At 37.7% G+C, this 13,037-nt stretch overlaps 2 protein-coding genes across 2 annotated transcripts; both read right to left on the bottom strand.

The window, feature by feature from the left end:
• Positions 1–221: 221 nt before the first annotated feature.
• On the bottom strand, positions 222–7,743 carry LOC138340765 (uncharacterized). Its single transcript, XM_069292904.1, has 12 exons — positions 7,013–7,743; positions 6,754–6,829; positions 6,313–6,705; positions 6,146–6,199; positions 5,422–5,521; positions 5,083–5,304; positions 4,271–4,753; positions 3,867–3,934; positions 3,298–3,731; positions 2,989–3,122; positions 948–1,000; positions 222–659 (listed from the first exon to the last, which is right to left on the bottom strand). The coding sequence occupies exons 1-12, from the start codon at positions 7,741–7,743 to the stop codon at positions 222–224; spliced, it is 3,186 nt and encodes a 1,061-aa protein (XP_069149005.1).
• Positions 7,744–7,849: 106 nt separating this feature from the next.
• LOC138340764 (uncharacterized) lies at positions 7,850–11,397 on the bottom strand. Its single transcript, XM_069292901.1, has 3 exons — positions 10,662–11,397; positions 8,467–8,519; positions 7,850–7,942 (listed from the first exon to the last, which is right to left on the bottom strand). Exons 1-3 carry the CDS (start codon positions 11,395–11,397, stop codon positions 7,850–7,852), a joined length of 882 nt encoding a protein of 293 aa, XP_069149002.1.
• Between the last annotated feature and the right edge of the window lie 1,640 nt (positions 11,398–13,037).

Raw genomic sequence — 13,037 nt, 5'->3', positions numbered from 1 at the left:
CAAATATGACATTTGGAAAAATCATCAGTTTTTATCATAGGAATTAATTCCATTTTTCTGAGCATTTAAATAAAAGCAATATTAACATGACCTAGTCTACGATGCCACAAATTAATAGACTCAACAATATAAGCAGAATATGAAATGCTTGCATTATTGATAATCTCTTGAACAATGTTTAATACAAATAATCCTCCACAAAGATATCCCTTCCCAACAAATTAACCTCCACGAGAAATAATTATTTTATCAGCTTCAAACACAAGTTTAAGGCCTACTTTGTTGAGAAGTGCTCTGGAAACTAAGTTTCTACGGAGGGAGGGAACATACAAAACATTGTTCAAGGATAATGTCTTTCCAGATGTTAATTTAAGCAAAACTTTTCCTTTACCCATTACTACAGCAGTAGTGGAGTTACCCATATATACACACACTCTATCAGTAGACTCCTCAAATTCATGTAATAACTCTTTATTGGCACAGAAATGCCTTGAGGCGCCTGTGTCTAGCAGCCAGCCTATTTTATTTGCCAACAGATTTGCCTCAACGACTACAACAACAATCACTTCATTACCTTCAGCAAGATTGGCATGGACATCACTTTCTCCGTCCTTCTTTGAGTCTTTGTCAAGAACCAAATTTGCAAGTCGTGATGGCACCTATGTTCCAAACCAATAGGTAAGCCAACCCAACTAAACCAACAAATGAGTAAAAGACTAACACTAAGCAAGAATATCCAACATTGAGTTCCTTATAAGTAAGAAATGCGGAAGCTAAAACATATCACCCCAAGAATTGGTGTCTTAAGTACAAGAGCTTCTAAAATTCGATGCAAGCATGAAACTAGATGACAAATCTAACATAAGGAATATCCTGTCTGAACACTAATAACAGAATAAATAAAAGATAGAGGGAAGTGTGGGCCACGGAACAGCCAAGCAGCTCACCACAACTCCAAGAACTCCAAGCTCGGACTCAATTTGCTCCACGAGATGTGATCCTACTTAGAATCTAATCTGCACCACAAAGAGTGCAACAAGTGTAGTATGAGTACGAAACCACGTGTACCAAGTATGTCTCATTGACAGACAATGAAGAAGTAGTGACGGGAGTTATATAAGAAAATATTTAGATTATACATGTATATATATGTGTGTGTGTGTGTGTGTGTGTGTGTGTATTTATTACACTTACTATTTAAGTTTCATCAATAAAGGAAATCAACATTAAGTATTTTTAAAACACCAAATGAGACATATAATCATCAATAATGAATGATGGGATGAAATCCAATGCAATATTATACCATGTAATGATATGTCACATAATACCCAGTACTCACTCAACCGTATATACATGATACTCCTCAGAAATACATCGAGAGTTCATGACCCATGGGGGACTCGCGAGGTCCATATACCGACACGGACGATCTCCACGTGTCTGTGCGGACGATCTCAACGCACCATCATAATATTCAACAATTTCTGCACGGACGATCTCCATGTGCCCAAATTACAATCTTAACATCTTACCATCCCCAGCACGGACGATGTCCACGTGCCCATCTTATACTCAATCTCATGTCAATACATGTATAGAGTATTATTTCAAAATACGGGGATGATGATGCATCTCACTCAATCAATATCGACATAATACACAACCACCTCCATTATCACAACTATGCGGGTGTAAAAAAAATAATAAAACACAATCACACAAAAATTTCAAGTCAATAATATATCATCCCATGCCCATAAGCTTTGGCAAATTCTCATATTACAATCTACATTCTATAGTAGTAACTTTCCGTGTTATAACACCAATACTCGCACCAATGCCCGTCACACCATTGATACAAGACCCCCGTCTTTCACCCTTACCCCTTTGTCTATTTCATTTTAAATCTTTAATTAGGAAAACGTCCTTCAACAAGTCTAAAAAGTCTTAACCTACCTTTGAAGACGAACTTGTGCCACGAATCTTTTAAGATTTTTCCTTTCGTTTTCGCATGTTTTTGGAACGTTCCCAATCTACCCATTTTGCAATATTCGTAAGTAAGCAATTTTTGTAGACATTCAAAATATTATATGTCTATCGTAGAAACTAAAACTCACTCATATTTTCAACAAAACTCCAAATCTTGATATATAATGGTATGCCAAATTTTTCATACTTGCTAAATTTCTAGCCAAGAACTTAACTTTAACCTCTTCAAATGGACTAAAATTCAATGTTAGTTCATATAAAATAACACCTAATAATTAATTACCAATCTCAATATATTAAATTTATCTAAATTTTATAATTAGCTTAAGCAGGTCACGAAATAACGACTGCAGACAAACAGAAGCACTACAACATGACCATCTGCAGGTCATTTATTCTTTTACATGCCAATGTTAAAGAATTTAATGCCAAGGCCAATCATTGTCACATGATTTCCAATGAGTGTCAATGATTGGCAGGATTGCCAATGATTGGCTCATAATTGACAGTCACTTTTGTCTCCTGCCAATATAATGACTCAAAACTCCATACCTGCTGCCATCCAAACTTTTCAATTCCAAATCCCTTTATTTTATTTTATTTTTATTTTTTTCCATCAATTAGAATGATAATAACAAGAAATAAAATGATAAAATAAGATAAAAATCAACCCATAAATCAATGTACACCATCAGAAAGCCGGTCATTAATGGAATTAAATACAACATGGGTTGATACTAAACAACGAGGAATTTTTTAGAAGGATCTGCCATTTTTTTCTTTTATTTATAATTGATACCAATTGTTCTTCCCACTTTGATATTAACTATCCATGTAATAATATAATAATAACAACAAACCAAATTACTTTAACAACATACCTTGGTAGAATTGAAAAGAAATGAAAAGTTTCTTGTTTTCGTTAGCAGAAGTTATTGTTTCTCCTCTCGTTTGTAACTTACGTTATGTTTCTGAACGGGACAGAAAAGAGCTAACCTGAACGCTCACAAAGATGAGGATATTTACTCCTCATGTCTGACTCTGTCTCCCATGTAGCCTCCTCTACTGGACGATGCTTGCACTGAACCTTTACTGAAGCAATCTCCTTGGACCTCAGCTTCCGAATTTGCCTATCCAAAATGTTGATCGGCTCTTCCTCAAAAGTCAAATTTTTATCAAGTAACACTGAATCCCATTGAATCACATGATCACCACCCTGATGATACTTCTTAAGCATTGAAATATGAAATACAGGATGGACACCTGACAACCCAGGTGGCAAAGCCAACTGATATGCCACCTCACCAATACTCCACAATCTCAAAAGGACCAATGTTCCTTGGACTCAACTTGCCCTTCCTACCAAATCTCATCACACCCTTCATGGGTGAAACCTTAAGAAGAACCGTCTCTCCAACCATAAACTCTAAATCACGAACCTTCCTATAAGCGTAACTTTTTTGCCTGCTTTGAGCCATGAGAAGTCTATCTTGGATCAACTTGACCTTGTCCAAAGACTCTCTCAACAAATCTGTACCCCATGGTCTAACCTCAAATGCATCAAACCAGCCAATTGGAGATCGACATCTCCTACCATACAGAGCCTCAAATGGTGTCATCCCAATGCTGGAATGATAACTATTATTGTAAGCAAACTCCGATAAAGGCAAGAACTGATCCCACTGACCACCAAAGTCAATCACACACGCCCGCAACATGTCCTTTAGAACCTGAATAGTCTGCTCAGACTAACCATCAGTCTGAGGGTGAAAGGTTGTACTAAGATCCACCCGAGTGCCAAACTCTTTCTGCATAGACTACAAGAAATGAGATGTAAATTGGGTGCCACGATCTGAAATATTAGATATAGGAACCCCATGCAACCGAACTATCTCTCGAATAAAAATCTTGGCTAACCTATCTGAGTTATAGGTAGTCTGAACTGGTACAAAGTGTGCAGACATAGTTAGTTGATCCACAATGACCCATATAGCGTCGAACTTACACAAGGTGCGTGGCAATCCTACCACAAATTCCATGGAAATACGCTCCCACTTCCACTCAGGTATAGGCATCCTTTGTGCCACACCTCCAGGCTTTTGGTGTTCATACTTGACTTGCTAACAATTTAGACACTGCGATACAAAATCTACTATGTCCCTCTTCATACGACACCACCAATAATGTTGCTTCAAGTCATGATACATCTTAGTAGCCACCGGATGAATAGAGTACCTCGAACTATGAGCCTCCTCCATGATTAATCTAGTCAAATCACCTGTACGAGGAACACATATACGACCTTTAATCCTCAAAACTCCTTCACTATCAAGAATTTCAGCCTTGGATTCTCCTTTTAACACCTTATCCCTAATCTTACATAAATCACCATCATCAAACTGTTGAGCCCGAATCTGCTCCAACAAGGATGACCTAGCCTCCATATAAGCCAACACCTTAACAGATTCTGAAATATCAAGTCTCACAAAGCTATTGGCCAAGGATTGGACATCCCTAGATAAAGAACGCTCGTCGACCTGTAACATGGATAGACTACCTATACTTACCGCCTTTCGACTCAAGGCATCTGCTACAACATTTGCCTTGCCTGGATGATAAAGAATAGTCATGTTGTAGTCCTTGAGCAACTCCAGCCATCTCCGCTGCCTCAAATTCAGATCTCTCTGATTGAATATATATTGGAGGCTACGATGATCCCTGAACACCTCATAAGCATGCCATAAAGATAATGCCTCCAAATCTTTAATGCAAACACAACAGCCGCCAACTCTAAATCATGAATAGGGTAGTTCTTCTCATGAACCTTTAACTTACTCGAAGAATAAGATATCACCCTTCCCTTTTGCATCAACATACAACCAAGACCAATCCGAGAAGCATCACAATATACAACAAAACCCTCTCCCTCCACGGGTTGGGTAAAAATCGGAGCAGTAGTTAATAAAGTCTTGAGCTTTTGAAATCTAACCTCACATTCGTCAGACCACTGAAAAGTCACCTCCTTCTATGTCAATCTAGTTAATAGAGATGCAATGGATAAGAAACCCTCAACAAGCCGTTGATAATAACCTGCAAGGCCCAAGAAACTCCGAATCTCAGTAACTGAAGCAGGTCTGACCGAATCTCTAACCGCCTCAATCTTCATAGGATGTGCAAAGAATGCTACTGAACTACGCCAAAACTCACACTTTGAAAACTTTGCATAAAGCTTCTTCTCCTTTAGAATCCCAAGAACAATCCTCAAATGATGCTCGTGTTCCTCCTTAGTGAGTGAGTATATCAATATATCATCTATGAAGACAATAACAAAGGAATCTAAATACGGTCTGAACACTCCAGTCATCAAGTCCATAAAAGCTGCTGGGGCATTTGTCAATCCGAAAGACATCACCAAAAACTCGTAGTGACCATAACGTGTTCGAAAAGCGGTCTTAGGGATATCCTCCACCTGAACCTTCAGCTGATGATAGCCAGATCTCAAGTCAATTTTGGAGAAAAGTGAAGCACCCTGTAACTGATCTCAATACGAGGTATCAGATACTTATTTCTGATGGTTACCTTGTTCAACTGCCGATACTCAATACACATACGCGTAGATCCATCTTTTTTGTTCACAAATAACATTGGAGCACCCCAAGGAGATACACTCGGCCTAATAAAACCTTTGCTCAACAAATCCTGTAATTACTCCTTCAACTCTTTCAATTCAGTCGGTGCCATACGATAAGGAGGAATGGAAATAGGCCGAGTGCCTGGCTCCACATCAATACAAAAATCAATATCACGATCTAGTGGAAGACCTGGCAAATCGTTCGGAAATACTTCTGAAAATTCACTCACTACTCGAATAGACTCAAGCATAGGAGTCTAAATACTAGTATCTCGAATGTGGGCCAAGTAAGCCAAACATCCTCTCTGTACTAACTGATGAGCCTTAAGGAATGATATCACACCCTTAGAAGGGTGACTAAGTGAACCTCTCCATTCTACTAAAGGAATTCCAGGCATAGCTAAAGTAATGGTCTTGGCATGACAATTTAAAATTGCGTGGTAATAATATAACCAATCCATACTGAGAATCACATCAAAATCTATCATATATAAGACTTTTAAATGTGCATGAGTGTCATACCACATCAAGGTAACAGTACATAATCGATACACCCGATCTACAACCACAGAATCCCTGACAGGAGTAGAGACACGTATCGACAAATCAAGAGACTCACATAATATATCTAGACTAGGAGAAAAATATGTGGACACATAAGAATAAGTAGAGCCTGGATCGAATAGTACAGTAGCTGATCGATGACAAACCGGAATAATACCTGTTATAACAGAATCTGAAGCCTCAACCTCTTGCCTACCTGGAAAAGCATAGCAGTGAGAACGACCTCCATCAGATTGTGAACCTCCACGAACACCACCTCGACCAAAAGGAGAACCACCTCTACCTGAATGAGAACCACCTCTACCATTCTTTGCACAACACCTAGCTGGAGGTTGTGCAGCCCTGGAAGTCGAACCCTGAGAACCCTGAGGTAAGCCACCACGTCTTGTCCTAGGGCAGTCTCTCACAAAGTGTCCCATATCACCACACTCAAAATAGCCCCTACGAGACGCAGGCTGATGAGAGGAACCTGAATGACTAGAATGCCCTCCACAAACTACAGGTCTAGCAGATGAACCCTACGAAGTATGTACCGAGCTCGAAGAGTTATGCTCAGCGTAACCAGCCTCAGATGCTGGTATAGCAGCATGAATGGGTCTGCTAGACTGAGGGTGATAACCTCTACCCAAGTAACCCCGACTCCTGGGCGGAGCACCACCATAATCACCTGAATAACGAGTCCTCTTGCCCTCTCGCTGCTCAAATCCCTCACGCCGAATCATCTCCAACTCCTTTGCAGCATCTACCACTTTCTAGAATGGAACACCAGAAGCGGCAACTTGAGAAACTCCTAGGCAGATCAGAATAATCTGCCCTTTAACAAACCTTCTCACCCTCTCAGCCTCTGTGGGAAGTATCATCGAAGCATGCCTAGCCAAGGCATGAAATTTACCCTCATACTCTATAATTGACATACCATTTTGCTGCAAACCCTCAAACCCAGCCCTCTTGCGCTCCCTCTCACTTCGTAGAACAAACTTGGATAGAAATACCTGAGTAAACTCAGTCCAGGATAATGGATGGGATCCAGCTGGCCTACTACTAATATAATCCCTCCACCACTGCTTAGCAGAGCCAGTCATCTGAAACGTTGTGTAGTCAACTCCATGGGACTCCAAGAATCCAAGATTATGCAACCTGTCATAACAACTAACTATAACTTCATATGCATCCTCACCTAAGTCACCAGTATAAGTAGGAGGATTCATTATTCTGAACCTCCCAAACATCTTTTGCTCATCAATAGTCATAGAAGGCCTGTTCACCAAATGTGATGTCATATCAGGAAACTCCATGATATCGAAACGAGTAGCTACAACGGCAGCTGGCTGAGTCCTAGGAGTCTGAGACTCTGGAGCAACTATCAAATCTTGAGTTTGACCTCCAACACGGGTCTGTGAGCCATCAGAAGTTACGGACAAAGCTCCTGCCTGGTCCATCCCCTCAAGGATTTCTAACATACGAGCCAAGGTATCTTGAAAGACTTGGCGGGACAATAGTATTGGGTAGAGCTTGAGCTGGCCCATCCCCCTTGACACGATCTTGCACATATCCATGAATAACCTCTGCATCAGGAGGTACGGTCCTATCACGACCCTGGGTAGCTACTAGTACTTGACAATCCATAGGTGTTGCAACACGGCCCTTACCCCGACCTCGAGCTCATCCCCTACCTCTACCTCGGATAGTGTTCCCAGAAGCAGGCGCAGGAATAGGATCCTGACCACCACTTGATGATGTACGATTCCTTTCCATCTGAGAGAGAATGAGATATCAAGATTAGAATTTCTACAATGTCAAGTGTGCACGATAGTGAATAACAGAACAAAATATTTCCTAAATGTCCTATACCCTCTCGAAGATAGGTATGGACGTCTTCATACCGATCCGCAAGACTCTACTAGACATTTCTCTTGCACTATTGCGACCGATGAACCTAGGGTTGTGATACAAAATTTGTCACGACCCAAATTTGCAAGTCGTGATGGAACCTATGTTCCCAACCAATAGGTAAGCTAACCCAACTAAACCAACAAATGAGTAAAAGACTAACACTTAGCATGAATCTCCAACATTGAGTTTTTTAAAAGTACGAAATGCGGAAGCTAAAACATATCACCTCAAGAATTGGTGTCTTAAGTACAAGAGCTTCTAAAATTCGATGCAAGCCTGAAACTAGATGACAAATCTTACATAAGGAATATACTTTCTGAACACTAATAACAGAATGAATAAAAGATAGAGGGAGGTGTGGGCCACGGAACAGCCAAGCAGCTCACCACAATTCCAAGAACTCCAAGCTCGGACTCAATTTGCTCTACGAGATGTGCTCCTACTCGGAATCAAATCTGCACCACAAAGAGTGCAACAAGTGTAGTATGAGTACGAAACCACATGTACCCAGTATGTATCATAAACTGACAATGAAGAAGTAGTGACGGGAGTTATATAAGAAAATAAATTCTTAGATTATACATGTATATATATATATATATGTATTACACTTACAATATAAGTTTCATCAATAAAGGAAATCAACATTATGTATTTTCCAAACACTAAACGAAACATATAATCATCAAGAATGAATGATGGGATGAAATGCAATGCAATATGATACCATATAATGATATATCTCAGAATAACCAGTACTCACTCAACCGTATATACATGATACTCCTCGGAAATACATCGAGAGTTCATGACCCATGGGGTACTCGAGAGGTCCATATACCAACACGGACGATCTCCACGTGTCTGTGCGGACGATCTCAACGCACCATCATAATATCCAACAATTTCCTTACGGACGGTCTACACGTGCCCAAATTAAAATCTTAACATCTTACCATCCCCAGCACGGACGATCTCCACGTGCCCATCTTATACTCAATCTCATGTCAATACATGTATAGAATATTATTTCAAAATAAGGGGATGATTATGCATCTCACTCAATCAATATCGACATAATATACAACCACCTCCATTATCAAAACTATACGGGTGTAAAAAAAATAATAAAACACAATCAAACAAAAATTTCAAGTCAATAATATATCATCCCATGCCCATATGCTTTGGCAAATTCTCAAATTACAATCCACATTCTATAGTAGTAACTTTCCGTTTAATAACACCAGTACTCGTACTAATGCCCGTTACACCATTGATACAAGACCCCCATCTTTTACCCTTACCCCTTAATCTATTTTCATTTTTAGTCTTTAATTAGGAAAACGTCCTTCAACAAGTCTAAAAAGTGTCAACATATCTTAGATGCCGAACTTGTGCCACGAATCGTTTAAGATTTTTCCTTTCCTTTTTGCAAGGTTTCCGAACGTTCCCAATCTATCAATTTTGTAATATTCGTAAGTAAGCAATTTTTGTAGACATTCAAATTAATATATGTCTATCATAGACGCTAAAACTCACTCATATTTTAAACCAAACGCCAAATCTTGATATATATAGGTATGCCAAATTTTTCATACTTGCTAAATTTCAAGCGAAGAACTTAACTTTAACCTCTTCAAATGGACTAAAATTCAATGTTAGATCATATAAAATAACATCTAATAATTAATTCCCAATCTCAATATATTAAATTTAAATCTAAATTTGATATTTAGCTTAAGCAGGTCACAAAATAATGACTGCAGACAAACAGAAGCAGTGCAACATGACCATCATGAGGTCATTTATTTTTTAACATGCCAATGTTAAAGAATATTATGCCAAGGCCAATTATTGACACATGATTTCCAATGATTGTCAATGATTGGAAGGATTGCAAATGATTGGCTCATGATTGACAGTCACTTTTGTCTCCTGCCAATATAATGACTCAAAACTCCATACGTGCTGCCATCTAAACTTTTCAATTCCAAATCCCTTTATTTTTTATTTTTTTTATTTTTTTCCATCAATTAGAATAATAATAACAAGAAATAAAATGATAAAATAAGATAAAAATAAACCCTTAAATCAATGTACACCATCAGAAAGCCGGTCATTAATGGAACTAAATACATCATGGGTTGATACTAAACAACGAGGAAATTTTTAGAAGGATCTGCCATTTTTTTCTTTTATTTATAATTGATACCATTGTTCTTCCCACTTTGATATTAACTATCCATGTAATAATATAATAATAACAACAAACCAAATTACTCTAACAACATACCTTGGTAGAATTGAAAAGGGATGAGAAGTTTCTTGTTTTCGTTAGTAGAAGTTATTGTTTCTCCTCTCGTTCGTCACTTACGGTAAGTTTCTGCCTCCACCCCTTTTTATTTTCTAAACAAGAGTTTATTAACCATGAAACCCCACTAATCTATTATCTATATTACTTTTTAAAACTCTTCACTAAAAATTTTATCAACTAAATACTCTTAGTCTTCAAATAGTTTTAAAATACCCCTTTAAATTTTCCAAAAGGAGTTGAACTAGTCCTAGTTCTCAAAACGACCTAGCGGGTCGTTACAGTCTTTCCCTTTTCTTTGATAGCACCTTGCATCTCTGTGACCAATTTTTCCACAAACAAAACAAGATCCCTCAAATTTTTGAATTTGACTCTCCAGCTTGTTTAATTGATTTTTCTTCTTCATAAGTTCCTTTTTCGAGACTTCCTTCTGTTTGCCTTTTAACCTGTCTTTCACAACAGTAACATAAGATTCAACAAGATTAGATTTAGAAGAATTAATAGAAAGTTCTTCCATCTTATCTTTGAGACGGTTCGCCTCTTCAGTCCTCATGTGACTGATAAGTTCTCGAAGGGTTAAATTCTTTTTCTTATGTTTTAATTGATTTCTATAATCACTACAAGATGGTGCAAATTTTTCAAGAAGAACATTAGCCTGAAATATCTCACATATCTTCATGTCCTCGTTGACAACATCACCAGTCAAGTTCTCATATTCGGGAACTTGTTCCATTATTGGCTTATTATCAACCATTTGGAATTTAATCCACTGACAGACAACATATTTTTTCTTTCCTGCATCATCAACATCATATTTCTTTTCCAAACTATCCCATATTTCTTTGGCATATTTATAGTTTAAAAATAAATCAAACAAAGGGTTAGCCATATGATTTAGCAAATTTCCTCTAAGAATTTTGTTATCCTTTTCAAACTTCTTTTTAACAACATCGTCAACAGTTATAGCATTGCTAGGATCAGTATTAATATTAGAACCATTCATAGAAGGTTCTTTAAATAAAACATAATCAACTTCTAATTGTTCAAAGAATACTTAAAGTTTTTGTGACCATTGTTTAAAATTATTTCCATCCAAAGGCTCATGTTTTGACAAATCATTAAAAGTTTCGTTTAAAGAAATAGCTATTTATCAATATTATATGTTAGTCAAATCATTTTCAAATTGTGAGGAAAAATACTACAATATTGATATTAGATTGGAATTATAAAGTAGTAAAGAACTTATCACAAATACTGGTAGTTCGAAAGTGATTTCGGCTTGACTCTTATGCAACTCGTTATAGCCGGTTGCTCCCAAAGGTTCCACAATTGCTCTCAAACACGTGCACTCGTGGCTAAGAGTTTGGAGGTTTCCCAAAACCAAATGCCCAAAAATATCCAAAGAATATGATGAAAGGAGGGGAATTCTTTTTTGTTTTTCTTTGTGGTTGCCGTTGTATTTTTTATGCTTACAAATGTCATTCTTATATAGATATTTCAAGAGGAGTTTTAAATAAAAGAGTTAATTTTTCTTTTTCATTTTAAGAAACGGAATGTCAAGATTAATGGCATTAAAAACCATTACTTCACTTTTACAGAAACCTCTTGTTTGTTTATTGGAATGGATATGTATTCACTTTTGAAACGTATTGTTGTTATATCTTTGCATTAGACTTAATTAACATAGTTAGAATTAACTCAACTATAGTATTAACTCAAGAAATACATTTTTGAATATATTTTGTATCTCGTAGATAATTTTGATTTTGTAAAAACCATCATAAATGTGGATCAAACAAAACATTAGTGAAAATTCATATTTCTTAAAACATCATAAGTAAAAAAATATTTAAAAAGAAATAAAGAGAGATTTATGAATGTAACGACCCGTTTAGTCGTTTTGAGCAACAGACTTCAATTCCGGAAAAACTGGCAGAAGCGACGGACCCCACGACGGAACGTCATGGGCACGACGAACCGTCGAGGGTTTCTTGTCCCAAAACACTTAGAAAATCTGAAATTGGGTACGGAAAATCAACTCTCTAAACTTTGTGACGGAATGGCAGGATGGACCGTCGTGATCCAACGTTTCAAAACACTTAGAAAATCTGAAATTGGGTACGGAAAATCAACTCTCTGAACTTTGTGACGAAATGGCAGGACGGACCGTCACAGGTGTGACGGACTGTCACAGACCCTTGATGGAAATTTGGGTCTCTGAACTCTACGACGACATGCAGGACGGACCGTCGCAGGCACGACGGCCTGTCACAGGTTGCGCAAATCCCAGGCAGAGTCGGATTTCTGGTGAAGTTTTATGGGACGTTTTTGGACTATTCTTTCCTTAATTATAGATTTCGTGAGTTTTTATTAATAACTCAAATTCTTGGGGGTTAAAAGAGGTAACCCTAAGTTAATTAGTGGAGTATTATTGCCACCTTTTATTCTTAATTATATACTAATTAGGGTAAAAGAAAGAGGGTTGAATAAGAAAAATAGAAAGAACAAAGAGAGACAGAAAAAGAAAGAGAAACGAACGAGAAAGAGGAGAAACGAGAAGAAGAACAAAGCTTTGGGAACTTGCTCGCTTTATTTCTAATCTTCGGTGGAGGTAGGTTATGGTTTTCATGCTTTCATAGTAAC

Source organism: Solanum lycopersicum, chromosome 1 (assembly GCF_036512215.1).
Source record: "Solanum lycopersicum chromosome 1, SLM_r2.1".
Lineage (NCBI taxonomy): Eukaryota > Viridiplantae > Streptophyta > Magnoliopsida > Solanales > Solanaceae > Solanum > Solanum lycopersicum.
This window is presented reverse-complemented; position numbering and strand designations above follow the sequence as displayed.

Bases quoted from the DNA above. Each gene is read 5' to 3' on its own strand.
- LOC138340765 (XM_069292904.1), bottom strand. From the start codon at position 7,743: ATGGATATGTGCAAGATCGTGTCAAGGGGGATGGGCCAGCTCAAGCTC. The intron at 6,200-6,312 runs GTACTATTCGAT...TACTCCTGTCAG, and splicing joins TTTGTCATCGATCAGCTACT to GGATTCTGTGGTTGTAGATC. The intron at 660-947 runs GTGAGCTGCTTG...TTTGGAACATAG, and splicing joins TTGGAGTTCTTGGAGTTGTG to GTGCCATCACGACTTGCAAA.
- LOC138340764 (XM_069292901.1), bottom strand. From the start codon at position 11,397: ATGAATGGTTCTAATATTAATACTGATCCTAGCAATGCTATAACTGTT. The intron at 8,520-10,661 runs GTCGTTTTGAGA...GATTCCGAGTAG, and splicing joins AGACTGTAACGACCCGCTAG to GAGCACATCTCGTAGAGCAA. The intron at 7,943-8,466 runs GTGAGCTGCTTG...ATTCTCTCTCAG, and splicing joins TTGGAGTTCTTGGAATTGTG to ATGGAAAGGAATCGTACATC.